At 37.7% G+C, this 17014-nt stretch overlaps 1 protein-coding gene across 1 annotated transcript in view; it reads left to right on the forward strand.

Moving 5' to 3' along the window:
- HEATR5B (HEAT repeat containing 5B) overlaps positions 1-17014 on the forward strand; it is a 103139-nt gene that overhangs the window by 54854 nt on the left and 31271 nt on the right. Inside the window, exons 17-21 of the mRNA XM_015572571.1 lie at positions 3502-3646; positions 5416-5655; positions 6373-6624; positions 11543-11724; positions 15003-15071. Of these exons, the coding sequence (XP_015428057.1) occupies positions 3502-3646; positions 5416-5655; positions 6373-6624; positions 11543-11724; positions 15003-15071 (888 nt within the window). The remainder of the gene's footprint in view (positions 1-3501; positions 3647-5415; positions 5656-6372; positions 6625-11542; positions 11725-15002; positions 15072-17014) is intronic.

A 17014-nucleotide genomic window follows, 5' to 3' on the forward strand; every position in this document is an offset into this window, starting at 1 on the left:
CTGGTAGAGTAGCACAAATAGAAGCCCAGATACATTGGGTTAAAGATGGACTGTAAACAGAAACTTCTTTCCAGAAGTTTAACTGTAAGGAGAGGACAGTAGGGCAAGGGGGTGATGGAGTCAGGAGAGATTCTTTTTCTCTTACAGCAGAGAGAAATGAGCATGTTTAAATGCTGGTGAGATGGAGGCTATAGGGTGGGAGAGTTAATGGTATAAGGCAGCGGTTCGCAACCTGTGGGTTGTGACCCCTTTGGGGGTCGAAAGACCCTTTCACAGGGGTCACCTAAATACATCCTGCATATCAGATATTTACATGACGATGCATACCAGTAGCAAAATTACAGTTAAGAAGTAGCAACGAAAATAATTTTATGGCTGGGGGTCACCACAACATGAGGAACTGTATTAAAGGGTCGTGGCATTAGGGAGGTTGAGAACCATTGGTATAAGGCATAGAAGGAATATTTAATACTAGGGGCCCAGTGCATGAATTCGTGCACATAAGGCATAGAAGGAATATGTTAATACTACGGGCCCAGTGCATGAATTCGTGCACCTTGAACTGTGGGCTGTGAGGCTGCAGTGGACACAGGGGCAAGTCTCAGACCATCCTCCGCGCCCCCTCCCGGCCCCTCCTGCTGCACCCCCAGGCCCCTGTCTGCCGGGAGGCCCGCTTCCACCACCGCTACTCTTATGCACTGACGGCACCAGCCCCAGTCACACCTGCTGACAGCATGGAAATATATATATGTGTGTGTGTGTGTGTGTGTGTGTGTGTGTGTGTATTTTCAAGGTTTCTAATGGGATAGAGTTTCCAGGGCATAAGTAGATAGCTCTTCCAGTGCAACGTAAAGAAAGGAGGAGAGGATGAGTGTAGGTATAGGTTGGGAGAAGGGCCAGAAGTTTGAGGAGAATGGGACATGGGAGTTGGGAGTATATGGAGAAATACAAGATCAGTGTGGCCTCTTTGGCTCCATTGTGTGATTTATGATGGTACCAGTTCACCTTGTTGTGAGAATTTGTTCACCTGTAAACAACTTGGGTGCAGGCTTTGAGCAGCCAGATACTTTGATATATTCATAGCTGGGCTTTGGCCAAGTTGATTAATTAAATGACAGCAGGATGAAGGAAGTGAGGAAGTTAACAGTGGATTATGAAATTTCATTTGGATAAGGGTGAAAGACAACGACAGGAGGAGGCTGATATATAGGGAGAAGGAAAGGTATAATAGATATAACCATGGGAAGATATGGCTGAGAAAAGGGAAGAGAAGGTTATCCACAATGTGGTGAAGGAACTGGAAGGCCATGATATTAGATCTCAAGTGGTATATTTAGCTTTACTCCACCAAGTTTGCTCCTGTTTAACCATGGGGAACTGAATTAGTTCCAGATTATCAAGGAGTTTGAGTGTGCCACAGAGCAGAAACCAAATGTATAATGTTTACAAAGAGCACATGCAAAGAAAATAGTTAACTAGAACGTGCACTAAATTTAATTCTTCAACATGATATGAAACATCCTGGCAAAAGCCATGGTCTAATGCCCAAGCTCTGAGGCCATAGATGGCACGACATGAGTGAGGTGAACTGGTTACAGGATTGAAGCTGAGGTAGGCAACTGACAAATATGATGGAGATGCGGACACACATTCCACAAATTATCTAGTTCCTTTCCCCTTTTTTTCTCCTTAAAGGTAATTATACTATGGGGTTGACCTTGTGTGCTAGAACACATTTAAGAGGACCTGGGAAAGTAATAACATGACTTTCTTTATCTCAGTGGCAGTTATCCGTAAGCCACAGGGAATGCAATGAACTTCCTTTGTGTTAACACAGCATTATGTCTCCAAACCTATTTCCTTAGTAGAACCTCAAGGGTTTTATTACAAGGCATGTTGGAGCTCTTTCCTGAAACTCTTTCAAAAAGTAAGTAGTGAGATTACAGGCAGCTGGTAGGAAGGAGATGGCTTGGTAGGATAAGATGAGAAAAAGGGCCATTCAAGTGGCTGTCCGATTTCCATATTGACAGAGGTCCCTTCCATTACCAGATCTTTTGACACTCTCTGAAAAATAATCTACACATAGGTTCATCCGTATTAGTGGAATCAATTTAGATTTTTATAAACTCCGTGCTCCTTTCTATTGAATTATTAATTGCTCGTTGTACCATGTCCCGACAGACTATTCTGTACATAGGCATTGATGTCTATAGGTAATTGTAGGAGATGTCAGTGAGAGAAAGACTTGAGCTGAATGCCCAAGTTGTCAGTGACAGAGCAGGGTGTCCACTTGTTGAGGATGGTAGATACAAGAAGAGATAGCAAGATGACATAAAGTATAAAATAATAGGGATTTTTATTGGAAGGTGGAGGTCTGATGTAGGAGCAAGCAATGTTCCTGTTTCTGAGTTTTGTGAAATGTAAGGGGGTTGGGGGGAGAAGCTTTATTGGAGAATAATTAGGCATAACCTATAGAAGTTGAATATGTGCCTGCACTATTACCCAGCAGGTCCACTGTTAAGTAAATACCTGACAGAAATGCATGCACATGTATACCAAAAGACATGAACAGTTCATGTCACACTGTGAAGAATTACAATCCCCACTTTATATATGGGCAAACAAGGCACAGAGAGGATAAGTAACTTATCTAAGGTCACCCAGGAATAAGTGACAGAGCCAGGATTCAAATCCAATCTGGCAACCAGAGCCTGAGCTCTTAATCATACTTTAAGTATTAAGGATATGATATTGATTCTTTCAGGAACTTTTGAAGTTAAAAAAAATTCCATACAAAATGGCTACATTTTCCAGTTCTTTTCAGATGTTTGTTTGGTTGATTTTTTTTCTAGAATTTTAATTAATACCCTCCTTTGCTTTCAGTTTTTACTGTGCATTCTGCCCCCTAAATTTTCATTTACTATATTTAATCTCTATACACTTAAAAAGTTTAGAAGACAAAGTTTAGTAGGACCATGTGTAAAATAAGACGTGCAAAAGATCCTTCTAGAATTTTATTAGGTATACTTGTATGATATTTAGTGCTCAGGTCTTGGGACAGTTACTTTAGCTACTGAAATGTTCTTTATATATTTTATTGGTATTATTATTTTTCTAAAAGTCCATTATTTGACTACTAGTAGCCCTGTACACAAATCGGTGCACCAGTAGCTTGCTGCTGCCCTCCTGTAGCTCCCTCCACCACGTTGCTCCCTCATAGCTTGCTGCCCTGCCCCCTCCTGTAGCTCACAGCCGCCTGCTTGTAGCTCACTGCCCCACCCTCCTGCTGATCCGTGATCGGGGCATTACGCGGTCAGACATTACGCTTAATGGCTTAATGACCATTTGCATATTACATCTTTATTATTTAAGGATGTTATTTAAACAGCTGAGGCTGTTAAATGGAGAGCCTCTTCACAAGTTAGGTGTTTATATACCTTCATGAGGCAAGTACAATTACAGCTTTTAAAAAAAAATGTCTACAATTATTATGGCTTCTAGGTTCACTTATGTAGTTCCCATTTGTTACTTCGACGAGCAGCAGTGGCTTGTCTCCGGCAGCTTGCACAAAGAGAAGCAGCTGAAGTCTGTGAATATGCCATGAGCCTAGCCAAAAGTGCAGGGGACAAAGAGAGCAGCGGTGCTAGTAAGTAATTTTACCAGTCAGTATTCTTTTCCTTTAAATACTCGAACATTTCAAATGAGTATTACTTATTAAATAACATTTTTTTGTTAAAATATGATCATTTTTCTTATTCTTTTAAATAAAATCAAGTCATTATCACCTTAAAAATTCCAATGTTGCCCAGCCGGGTGTAGCTCAGCAGTTGAGCGTCGACCCAAGAATCGAGAGGTCACTGGTTCAATTCCCAGTCAGGGCATATGCCCAGGTTGCGGGCTCGATCCCCAGTGGGGGCATGCAGGAGGCAGCCGATCAGTGATTCTCTCTCATCATTGATGTTTCTATCTCTCCCTCTCCCTTCTTCTCTGAAATCAATAAAAATATATTTTAAAAAAATTCCAATGTAGTATTCTTGGTAATTTTACATTTTTACCTTTTAAAAGATTTCATAGCTTAGAAAAATACCATTTACTATCTGAATACTACCATTCTTTGAGAATTATTTCATTGTATAAAGGGTGACTAACTCTGGGGATATTGCTTGGTGTCACTAATAGACTTCTGAAAAGAGAAATTACCTATTTTGAAAGACTCCAGTCTTTGACAATAGTTAACTTTTTGTGATCCAACTTTTCCTTTGAGAGATAAGGCCAAAGTAACCAATAATCTATGAATTGTTGGTAGATGCTCTGATAGTAAAAGGTAAATCTTTGCCTTCTTCAGGTCTTTCTGCTTTATGGGAGGGTTTAGTTTTAGTATAGCTTGAATTCATAGCTCATCTTCCACTCTCTAGGGATTGGTGGCTTGGGAACTTTTTCAGAGCTTAATTGACAGAGATATTTCCCCTTTTGTGAGAGAAAATTTTTGCTTGTAAGACTTTCTAATGCATAGAAGTTGCTTGGGGATTAATCAGACACCAGAATAACTTCAATTTTAGCATAGTATAATGAGAGTTCCATTAACAAGCATAGTGTATTTATTCTTAGGGCTACCAGTTTTATTATTTCTGTTGTGTATGAGAATAAAAGTATTTTTAGAAAAAGCAAGAACTTTAATATTATTCTATAACTGTATTATTTTTTTTATTGTATGTTTCTTGGAAAGGATTTTCCAAATATTAAATGAACTTTTAGGATGTTAATCCATTTATAATTTGTGTTCTGATTTATAGATTTTTTTAATTCTGGACAATAAGACTGAGTAAGTTTCAACTTGTTTTTCCAACAAATATAGTGACTACTTTTTCAGTTCATTAAATTAAATCTATTTAGAAAATCTCTTTCCCACCCTTGTTAGAAAAAAATATTTTCATTGAGCATTTTGTGAGATTTGTTTAAAATACCTCAGATGCCCTAGCTGGTTTGGCTCAGTGGATAGAGCGTCGGCCTGCGGACTGAAGGGTCCCAGGTTCGATTCCAGTCAAGGGCATGTACCTTGGCTGCGGGCACATCCCCAGTAGGGGATGTGCAGGAGGCAGCTGATTGGTGCTTCTCCCTCATCGATGTTTCTAATTCTCTATCCCTCTCCCTTCCTCTCTGTAAAAAATCAATAAAATATATTTTTTAAAAATAAAATACCTCAGAATATCAGTCTTAAAGATTAGGGTTTTACCTTGAATTGTCAGATTAAATTCTGATTCTGAAGATATATAAACTGGAGACCACAGATAAATTGTATATATAGCTGGTTTTGTTGCTATTGTGAATTTACATTTAAGCCTTACTTCTTATCATAATTACCTACAATATACAGCAAAATCTTATACAAGTTTATCTGTAAAACTTGCTTTTCAGATGTCAGTTCTTTTGCACCTGGAGTAAGTTCTCAGAGTGATATTCACTGCCGGCACCAAGGTGTTAATATAACAGAAACCGGTCTGGAGGGACTTCTTTTTGGAATGCTAGACCGGGAGACAGATAGAAAATTGTGTTCTGATATTCATGATACTTTGGGACATATGCTTTCATCACTGGCTGTAGAAAAACTTTCCCACTGGCTAATGCTTTGTAAAGATGTCCTGGCAGCTTCTAGTGGTATGTATTTAATATATAAAATATGTTATCAAAATAATGAAAATTATTTTACTTCTGATGTGTACATTTTAAAATACCTCAATATATCAGCCTTAAAAGATTAGGGTTTTACCTTGAGCTTACATTTTAAAATACTTATAATTTTAATCTAAATATCTATAACAGTGGTTCTCAACCTTCCTAATGCCGCGACCCTGTAATACAGTTCTTCATGTTGTGGTGACCCCCAACCATAAAATTATTTTCGTTGCTACTTCATAACTGTGATTTTGCTACTGTTAGGAATCATAATGTAAATATCTGATACGCAGGATGTATTTAGGCGACCCCTGTGAAAGGGTCGTTCGACCCCCAAAGGGGTCGCGACCACAGGTTGAGAACCGCTGATCTATAAAAATGTTGAAGATTATATTACAAACTAGTGAACTTCTTTATTTCTTGAAAAATGACTATGTTCAAACTAAATTTTCATATATAAAAATCCCAGGTTATTCTGTGGATAGCACAGTATGTTAAGCTAGTGAAATATGTGAGATACTTTTATGTTATCTTTTTCTTGATTTTTGCTTAATTGTTTAAAAAAGAAAGCTTGCCAATTCTACTCTTCTCAAAGGATTGAGAACTTTTTTAAAAAATTAGAAATCTTCTAACAATGTTTTTTGTAAAGCATCATTTTTGCTCTAAGGCTGTTATAATATGCTTTTATTTTTGTTACAGATATGAGCACTGCAACTCCATTAGGTAGTGGAAAAGATGAAGAATCTGAAAAGAAAGATGAGATGGATGATGATATCATGTTTACCACACTAGGCGAAGAAGATAAATCAAAGCCTTTTGTGGCACCTCGGTGGGCCACGAGGGTATTTGCTGCTGATTGCCTGTGTCGAATCATCAATCTGTGTGAAAATGCAGACCAGGCTCACTTTGATCTGGCCATGGCACGTTCTGCTAAACTACGAAACCCTACAAGTAAATTTAAAATCAGTACTTCTTTTCCCAAAGTATTTTTATAGGTTTACAGTATTTTACTGCTTTAGACTGTAGCTTTCTTTTTTATTTTCTCTTCCTTTCTTTCCCTTCCTTTCTCTCTTTCTCCCACACCTCTCTCTCTCTCTCTCTCTCTCTCTCTCTCTCTCTCTCTCTCTCTCTCTCTCTCTCATCTATTGATCTCATTTGTCCTAAGGATAACAATGGCAGTAACTTATGTTTCCTTTGTACATTGTCCTAGTTTTAACACTTCAATCTTAAAATTTTCAGATTAGCACTGTATTTTACAGAAATGACAAATCTGTAGGATGTATAACCTGAGTTGTGCATTCCTCAGCATGGAGAATGTCAGACTTTAGGACTGACTTGGTGGATTTCAAACTCTTAGATTTCAGAAATGCTATTAGGTATTTTTGAAAAGGTGAAAATTGTTTATTACTGAAACCCCTCATGGGTTTTTAATGTTTTGTAAGCTTTTTGTACCATGTATCTCCTGGATTAGATATTAATGAGGAATTTACAAAGAGATTATGAGGTCTAATATCTTCATTTTACAAATTTGGAGACCCAGACAAGCTGAGAGCCGTGCAGTAACAGACTCCATATCTTATCCTGTTGTCTCTTCATCACCCAGTCATTTTTAAAATATCTGGAGACAAATTTTATATGTCAACAGTATTGAAGTCTATACATAATGCCTTTCAGTTTACTGTGTTGTGTTTAAGGATCAGCAGAGCTTATAAATGGATTAAAAAACAAAAAGTAAAACATCATACCCCATGTATAAAATGTGAATCTGAATATAGGGTACCAGCAAAGCATGAAATGTCATAAACACTTGCTTTCTCATGTCATCATCCATCAAGTATTTAGTGAATCCTGTTCTTTGCTACATATTGGGGATACACAGAAGAAAAGAGAACATAGTGCATACCCTTGAAGAGCTTTTAGTGTAGAGACAGAGAGACAGACTTGTCACATAATTATATGTCCCAAATGTAGTATGATAGAGTGCTTTGTGAACATAAAAGAGTAGCATTCGTATCCTGAAGAGCCAGGGAATACCTCACAGATTATGTAATTTTGAAACTAGGTTTTAAAGGCAGAGAAAGGGTTTTCCAGGTAGAAGAGGCTGGTTGTATTTGTTGTCTATTGCTGCTATATAACAAATGTCCACAAACTTAGTATCTTAAAACAACACAAATTTATTGACTGACTTATAGTTCTTGGGTCAGAAAGTTCAGCATGAAACTCACTGGGCTAAAATCAAGGTGTTGGCAGGGCTGCATTCTTTTCTGGAGGCCCTTTTCTCCTCTCCCCTCCCCTCCTGCCTCACCCCCACCCCCCGGTTTCTATAGGCCACCTGCATTCCTTGGCTTGTGGCCCCTTTCTCTGTCTTCATTCCCAGCAAGATTGAATCTCTGTGATCCTTCTTCAGTCATCACATCTTTTTCTCTCTGATTGCAGCTAGTTAAGGTGCTCTGCTTTTAAGGACTCATGTGATTAAGTTGGCCCACATGGACAGTTTAGGATAATCTCCCCATTTGGGGGTCCATAACCTTAATCACTTCTGCAAAGTCCCTTTTGCCATGGAAGGTAACATACTCACATTATAGGGATTAGGGCATGTAAGTATTTGGACACCATTATTCTGCCTACTACACTGATTTATTATAAGCATAGGAGGTTAGAATTTGTAAAAGCATGGAAGGATAAGTGTTCATGCTATATTTAAGGAATGGTAAATATCCTTAGTCTTTCTTACTTTGTATTTCTTAATTGTTTTGTCTCACTATTATAACTTGTTGTGCTTTTGCCTGCATTCTCAGAGATCCTCACAAGTATTTTCCTCTATATCATTGATCATGTTTTACTCTTTTCTCCTTCCATAGTGGATCTGAAGCCTTTTTTTGTGTTTTTAGTTTTCCTTTAATTCTATATTTTTTCCACCGCTATTATTTCAAATTATTTTCACTCTTTATGGTTTTCCTTTCTTATTCCAGAAAAATAATAGCCATGGGTATTTTTTACATCCCATTGAACTGACAACTGATTTTCTAAAAATTTGACAAAAATTTTTCTAATTTCTGTTTTGTGTAGAATCTTTAGAATCTTCCTTTTCCCTGAGTATTTTTTCCATAGGTTTGTTTGCTTATATATCATTAGAGGCCTGGTGCACAAAAATTCGTGCACTGGGGGCCGGGGTGTGTGTGTGTGTCCCTCAGCCTGGCCTGTGCCCTCTTGCAGTCTGGGACCCCTCGGGGGATTCCACCTGACAGCTTAGACCTGCTCCCCAGAGGATCGGGCCTAAGCTGGCAGTCAGACATCACTCTGGCAGCCTGGGAACCCTCGGGGGACATCCTTAGCGCTGCTGTGGAGGCAGAAGAGGCTCCTGTCACCACCATTGCACTGGCCAGCCATGAGCCAGTTTCTGGCTGAGCGGTGCTGCCCTGTGGAAGCACACTGACAAGCAGAGGGCAGCTCCTGTGTTGAGCGTCTATCCCCTAGTGGTCAGTGCACATCATAGCGATGGGTCATTCTGCCGTTAGGGTCAATTTGCATATTACCCTTTTATTATATAGGATTGCTGACAGTGTGGATGGTGTGGGTGGCCAAATTGCCTATGTTTTCTTTGCTTCCTGGGCACTTCACATTGGTAGCTGGTAGTAAGCTGGTATAACAGCTCCACAACCTAGATTTCACTATCTAGCATGCTTTGTTCTGCTTGATTGAAACAGGATCCTTTCCAGCATCCACTGTGCCATTCTGAACAGTCATGGCAGGGGGTGTGAGAAACTATAGACCCAATGTGAGTCCTATCTAGACTCTTCCTGTATTATCCCTATCTCCCTTTTGATCTACTGTGTTTTAGTTGTAGGGAATTACTACTCCAGATGTAATAAACTTCTAACAGCCTGCTAATTCTCTTCCCATTTTGGAGTTTCTCTGCCCAGTCCCCATTCCCACTATGCCTCTTTAGGAGTTCATTTCCTTGGATTTGGAAAAAAGATAAAGGTACTGATTTGAGAAAAGTTGGAGGTAGAGATTACGTAAAGAAACAACAGCACTTTAATTCCAGGAACAATTTTGGTTGGTAAATTGATATAGTTCTGGACCTTATAAATTAAGTGACAGAGAGTGCAGGAGGAATAATGGGTCCTTTTATTTACTTTTGGGCTGGCATAATATTAATATACCCATTTTAATTCAGTTTCTTCTGTCGTGGAAATTTTCTCTCAAGTTCTGGAAATAGTTTATTATAGCTAGTTTTTATTGATGGTGTGTTTTTGCCTCCTTTAGATGAGAAAGCATTTGGGGTCTTGTAGCCAAATGTTTTTCCCCCCGCAATTCTTTTTGCTTTCCTTCCCCAAACCAATTGATTTTTTTTTTAAATTTAAGATTCTAAAATTGGCATTTTGGGTGGACACATGAAAAAAACTGGAAGATGCTTGTCTTAAAACCTTCACAAGAACAATAACAAGAAAAACCTGTTTAAATAGTAGCTGAATGGGGATCAGGCTGAGTCACACAGATTTGCCTCTGCTTCAAAAAGACTGTGCAACTCTTGTAGCCTCCTGAAGAATTTTATAAAGTCCCCAAGCTCAATAAATTTTTTATATAACTTCTGTTGCCTGTCTTTAAGTTCAGTGATATTTTCTTCTTCAGTATCTAATCACTTATTAATCTTATCCAGCATATTTTTCATTTCAGATATTTCTTTATCTCTAGAAGTCCCATGGTGGTTTTCTCTTTTATTTCTCTATCATATTTATGCTTTTCCTTCTTGAATATAGGCAAGATATTTATAATAGAGGTTCTTGTCTGCTAATTTGTCATCTCTCTCATTTCTGGACCTGTTTCTGTTCATTGGTGTGTTTTTTTCTTTCCTTTCCTTGTTATGAGATACATTTTTTTCTGCTTATTTGCACCCCGGGTAATTTTTTTTAGGTGCTATACATTGCAAATTTTGTGCAATTAGTACTAGATTTTGTTGTATTTAAATAGTGTTGGACTTCATTCTGGGTTGTAGTTAAGTTACTTGGTATCTTTTGAATTCTCTTGAGACCTTATTTTAAGGTTTTTTTTTAGGGCACAATTAGGGCAGTCTTTAAGGCTAAAAGGAAAATATATACCTCTTTTCTACATCTCATTCTTATAAAAGTGTTCCAGAAAAGGGTTGGCAAACTACGAGATTTGGCTTCAGTCCAAATCTAGCCCACAGTCTGTTTTTGTAAATATAGTTTTGTTGTTGCACCACATACCCATCTGTATACATACTGTGAGTAGTTAGTTTCATACTATAGTAACAGAGTTGAGCAGTTGCTATAGAAATTATATGGTTGGCCAAGCCAAAATATTTACTATCTGGTTCTCTACAGAAAACGTTTGCCAATCCTATTCTCAGAGAATCACAGACTCCTTGGGGAAAGTAATGGTAATTAGTTTACCAGTGTTGTTGAGCTATTATGATATGGAAGCTTTCTTGAAAGTGTTTCTCTGTTATTTTTAAACATGCTGAAATATGTAAATCACAAATGCTTTATAAAAGAAATTTATTTCATTTCATTTTTTTTAAAATGGAAGTGGTATCACTGCTTTCTCTCTCTTTTAAAAAAAATATATTTTATTGATTTTTTAAAGAGAGGAAGGGAGAGAGATAGAGAGCCAGAAACATCAATGAGAGTGAAATATTGATCAGCTGCCTCCTGCACATCCCCCACTGGGGATGTGCCCACAACCAAGGTACATGCCCTTGACCGGAATCGAACCTGGAACCCTTGAGTCCACAGGCTGACGCTCTATCCACTGAGCCAAACCGGTTAGGGCTCATTTCATATTTTTATGTTATTATATTTATTTTTGGGAAAGTTTTCCTTTTGCCTTCTATTTTTATTTTTAGATGACCTCTTGGTACTTCATCTTTCTGACCTGATTCGTATGGCATTCATGGCTGCAACTGATCACAGTAACCAGCTGCGGATGGCTGGGCTCCAAGCACTTGAAGACATTATCAAGAAGTTTGCATCTGTACCGGAGCCAGAATTTCCAGGTCATGTGATTCTGGAGCAGTATCAAGCTAATGTGAGATATTCTATTTATTCAAAATTTTAAATTGATCTTTTGAGTGATCATTAAAGGAGTGAAGATTCCCTGGAAAAATGTATTTGGAACTGCATCCTATTTATTCAGGTAGAAGGCATATTTCTACTGCCATTGTCTATTACATAGTTTGAATCAACCCACAGTTGCAGAAACAATAGTATAAAACTTGTCACTATTTTTAAGTCACATATCATGTTAGTGATAAAACTAGAATAGAAATTCTAGCTTGGCTTTCCTGTCTTGTGTTTACATATTTAGTATACCACTTAAAAGATAAAAAGAACATTCAAAGAGTATTGTGGATTTCTTGCCATTATTTTTTTTTTAATATATTTTATTGATTTTTTACAGAGAGGAAGAGAGAGAGATAGAGAGTTAGAAACATCGATGAGAGAGAAACATCAATCATCTGCCTCCTGCACATCTCCTACTGGGGATGTGCCCGCAACCCAGGTACATGCCCTTGACCGGAATCGAACCCGGGACCTTTCAGTCCGCAGGCTGACGCTCTATCCACTGAGCCAAACCGGTTTCGACTCCATTATTTTTACATATCAAGATTTTATAAGCATTTTTAAAAATGAAAAGCAATTGTGCCCTCTATGCTGAAGGATAAATTAACTTTTAATAACAGCAGATAAAATATTACTAAAAGAATTAGATACTTGCAAAAGATTTTTTTATTTCATTCTAAAAAGGATGCATTTTTCATGGGATTTATCCCTTTATTAGTTATTCAGATGAGGCACAATAGGTATATTCCAAAAAATAGTAGGTTATGTAAAAGCAAAGAACTTATGCTAGCAAGGAAAGAATAAACTTTTTCTTTTTAATGTGGTTATACCAAAATCTTGGTTCTGTCTATACCACACCTTATCTAAAAGCTATGCTCAAACCTAAACAAAGTGGGAATATGTATAATCCATTGTTTTCCCATCATAAGTATAGGTGAGGAAGTTATAGACTTGAGCCCAGCTGGCTATCAAAAATCTGTATACAATTGTTTACTCTCAAATACTCAGCCTATTAGAATAAAGTCCTTTTGTGTGTTTTTTAAACTTTTTATCTATAATAATAAAAGCATAATATGCTAATTAGACCAGACGATTTTCTGGATGAAGCTGGGGCTGGTAGGGAAGCCTGGTCCTGGGTGCCTGCCAGCAGCTGGAGGGAAGCCCAGGTCCCAGGTGCCAGAGGAAAGCTGGTGCCGGCAGCTGAGGGAAGGAAGGCCTACTCTTTCATGAATTTTGTGCATTGGGCCTCTAGTTTATAAATAATTTCAAACAGAAAAGTTGCAAGAATAGTAAAAAAAAAAAGTCATATCTTTTACTTATAACTGACAATTGTTAATTTTGCCTCATTTGCTTTAACATTGATAGTGTCTGTCTCTCCTCTCTCTCTACACACACACTCTTATTTCTGAATCATTTAAAAGTAAATGATTTAAACCATGTACCTTTACCTTGAACACTTCAGTCTATATTTCCAGCAGGTAAGAACATTATCTTACATAATCACAGAACAGTTATCAATTTCAGCAAACTTAACATTGCTAAACTATTTTTATATAATCTATCATATTCCACTTTTATTAGTTGACCCAATAATCTTTTTCATAGTATTCTTCTTCAGTATAGGACCCACTTACCAGCTCTGCGATTATTTGATTATTGCAATGCTAACACTGCAGTTAATTGCCATGTGTCTTTAGTCACAGAGAGGGGCTCTTTATTCATTTCCAAAGTGCTGTTGATATGCCTTAGCTAGTGAATCTCTAGTGAAAGGGAAGAAATCTCAAACTCGGGGTTGACTACATTTAATTCTTTATTTAGTTCATACGTATTAAATCTAATGTAGCTAAGAATCTGTAATTGACGTTGGCTTATTAAAACTAAAGCTCAAATCCCTTCACTTATTCCTATAACAAGAGTATATGAATACTTACCTGGCAGGGGAGATACCATGATCACAAAGGTGGTTTTCCCAGGGCGAGGCTTATCCAGTGCACTCCGGATGTGCTGACCCCTGCGATTTCCCCAAATGTGGGGGGGAAAAAAGAGTATATGAAATAATATTTCTTGAACAACCTTCTTTTTAAAGCATCCCTCTTAAAAAAAAATAGTTTATTGATTTTTAGAGAGAGAGGAAGGGAGAGAGAAACATCAGTGCAAGAGTGCAACATGCCTCCTGCATGCCTCCCACCTGGGGATTGAGCCTGCAACCGGGGGTATGTGCTCTTTCCCAGGAATGGAACTTGTGACCTCCCAATGCATGGGAGGATGCCCACCCAACTGAGTCACACCAGCCAGGGTAAAGCATCTCTCTTTCTTACTTTAAAAAAAAAAATACTTGTGTTGATTTCAGAGAGAGGAAAGAAGAGGGAGAGAGAGATAGAAACATCAATGATGAGAGAGAATCATTGATTGGCTGACTCCTACAAACCACTGGGGATTGAGCCTGCACCCTGGGCATGTGCCCTGACCTGGAATTGAACCATGACCTCCTGGTTCATAGGTCAATGTTCAACCATTGAGCAACATTGGTCAGGCTGCAAAGCATCTCTTTTTGAGGTGAAATAATCCCTTAAATATTTTTTAGTGACTACAAATGTTTAGTAATTATTTAAAGTAATTGATCCAGTTATATAAAATTCACCCATGAAGTAAATATTGTTAGAAATATGTTTAGGAAAATATAAGCAAAAAAAGGATAGCAATTTTTTATTATCTCTGGGAACATCTGACTTTGTCAGAAAATCCTATTTACACTTAAACAAAAACAAAGGAAAAATAAACAAAATTCATTGCCTATTTGGTATAGTAGTGATATAGATTTAATAATAATAACCTCCTGGAAAGCAATAAAAATGGTATGGTTGAGTTTATCGTAACTGGAAAGAAAGAGAGATATAATAGCCCTGGCTGGGTGGCTCAGTTGTTTGGAGTGTTGTCCCATGCATCAAAAGGATGTGGGTTCCATTCTAGGTCAAGGCACATACCTCAGTTTCTAGTTCAGTCCCCAGTCGGAGCACATATGGGAGGCAACCCATCAATTTTTCTCTCTCACACCAGTGTTTCTTTCTCTTCCTTCCTCTCTCTGTCAAGTCAATAAAAACATCCTCAGGTGAGAATTAGAGAGAGAGAGAGATAATAAAAAGGAAGGAACAAAATTGTGTTTTGTGTGTATTCATCTCCAAAGATTAAAGAGGCTTACTGTTTACTACTTAACTTTAAAAATAAATTCTATTTATTTTCTAGGTGGGAGCTGCTCTAAGACCAGCCTTTTCACAAGATACCCCATCAGACATAATAGCAAAAGCTTGCCAGGTAAGAAGAAAAATAGGGTTTTCTATGTCTTTGGTCTATAAATTCATAGATATCTTAGAATTTCACTTCCAAAAAAGAGGATAGAATGCTCGCTTCGGCAGCACATATACTAAAATTGGAACGATACAGAGAAGATTAGCATGGCCCTTGGGCAAGGATGACATGCAAAAAAAAAGAAAAGGGAAAAAAAAAGAAAAATTAAATAACATTTATTTTTATCTTGGTAATATAGCAGTAACAGTTTCCTTTTTTATTCTGTATCAAATGATGAAATAGAAACTGTTAATCACATCCCCCCCCCTTTTTTTAATCATAGCTGAGGACATGACTTTGGAATGCATAGCTTTTATATAACCCAGAAGTGAACAGAAATATGACAGTCATAAGAGGTACTAAAATAAATGTAAGATCTCAAAATCTAGAATAATTAAAGAATGTATAATAATGACAATTAGATAACAAAAGATTTCTTTGACTGTAGGCTGCAAAAATTCTACAAATTTCTTGGTATTAATTATCCAAAAGAGAATTTCACAGTATGGATATTTCATTGCCAAATTAATGTTCAGAAACATTATTGTTTCTGAAGAGATATACCTTTAGTAAGTTCCCCTTTTTTATTATGCCTCATCCTGAAAAAGGATTCATGCATTAAGCTCTAATCTTTCAGAAAATCAGATTCTTCATCTATTTAAGGATAGAATAGAAACAACTCTCTCCAAGTTTTCAGGAGTACAAGACTATGGTCTGTCATTATTGCTTAGAATCCACAAACAAGCTACATATATCCTCAGAGAATGTTCTCTTTGCAATGATGATTGGAAATTCTGACTTTGTTCTCTCAGTGGCTGAATGGATTTACCTCTTCCTTCCATTGGTAAAACTTATTTTTCTGAAGCCAGCTGTCTTAATGGTGGCCTTCAGAGAAATTAACTCCTCCCACCAATAGCAGACCAGAGAGAGAAGAGGGAGCCTTGTTTAAGAAAGAGGTCTGGGGCCGAACTGGTTTGGCTCAGTGGATAGAGCGTCGGCCTGCAGACTCAAGGGTCCCAGGTTCGATTCCGATCAAGGGCATGTACCTTGGTTGCGGGCACATCCCCACTGGGGGGCGTGCAGGTGTCAGCTGGTCGATGTTTCTAACTCTCTATCCCTCTTCCTTCTTCTCTGTAGAAAATCAATAAAATATATTTAAAAAAAGAAAGAAAGAAAGAGGTCTGGGGATCATAGTACAAACCCTGGAGTTAGAGTAGGTCGTTTGCTTTGGCATACAGAAATCACAGTCATGTATAAATAAATACATCATAGTGCTGTTTCAGAGCAGAGTATTTAATTAGAGAAAACCTGCTACGAAGTTCCTGATCATTAGAAAAGCAAAGGCTGTTAAAATTTTATTTTGTGAGTGAGTAGTATGAAAATTTCCGGTTAGTGAATTTGCCTTAAGCATCTTATTTCTTATGTGGCTCTAGCTGCTTTTCCAATAAGCAGTTTCTTTTTCTCTAGTGTCAGGCATACATTTTTGACCTCCTATCCTTCTGTTTCTGGAAGAAACCCTGGTTTTGAAACACCTGGAGAGGTGTTTCCTTAAGGGCAAGTAAGGACTTGGCTTCACGCAGATTATGAAACATGGCATCCCAGCTTGTTTACTAGAGAAATGTAACATTAAACCTGGAAATCAGGGTAATTCTTCGATATTATAGGAAGACCTTCAAATGTAATACAATTGGGGTCAGTAATCGGTGGATTAATCAAACATTACTTCAAGCAGGGTAGAAATCATAACATATTACATACTTTAAATATTGACTTCAGCTTAAAACTTATAAATGTGCACTTATTCACCACTCTTTTGCTGCAAGTCCAAGATCTTTTCTCTGGTTATGATTTTGCTGATTCAGTGCTGCTTTGTCTTTCTGGATAAACCAAGCCCTATTGCAGTATCTACA

Source organism: Myotis davidii, unplaced genomic scaffold (assembly GCF_000327345.1).
Source record: "Myotis davidii unplaced genomic scaffold, ASM32734v1 scaffold1149, whole genome shotgun sequence".
NCBI lineage: Eukaryota > Metazoa > Chordata > Mammalia > Chiroptera > Vespertilionidae > Myotis > Myotis davidii.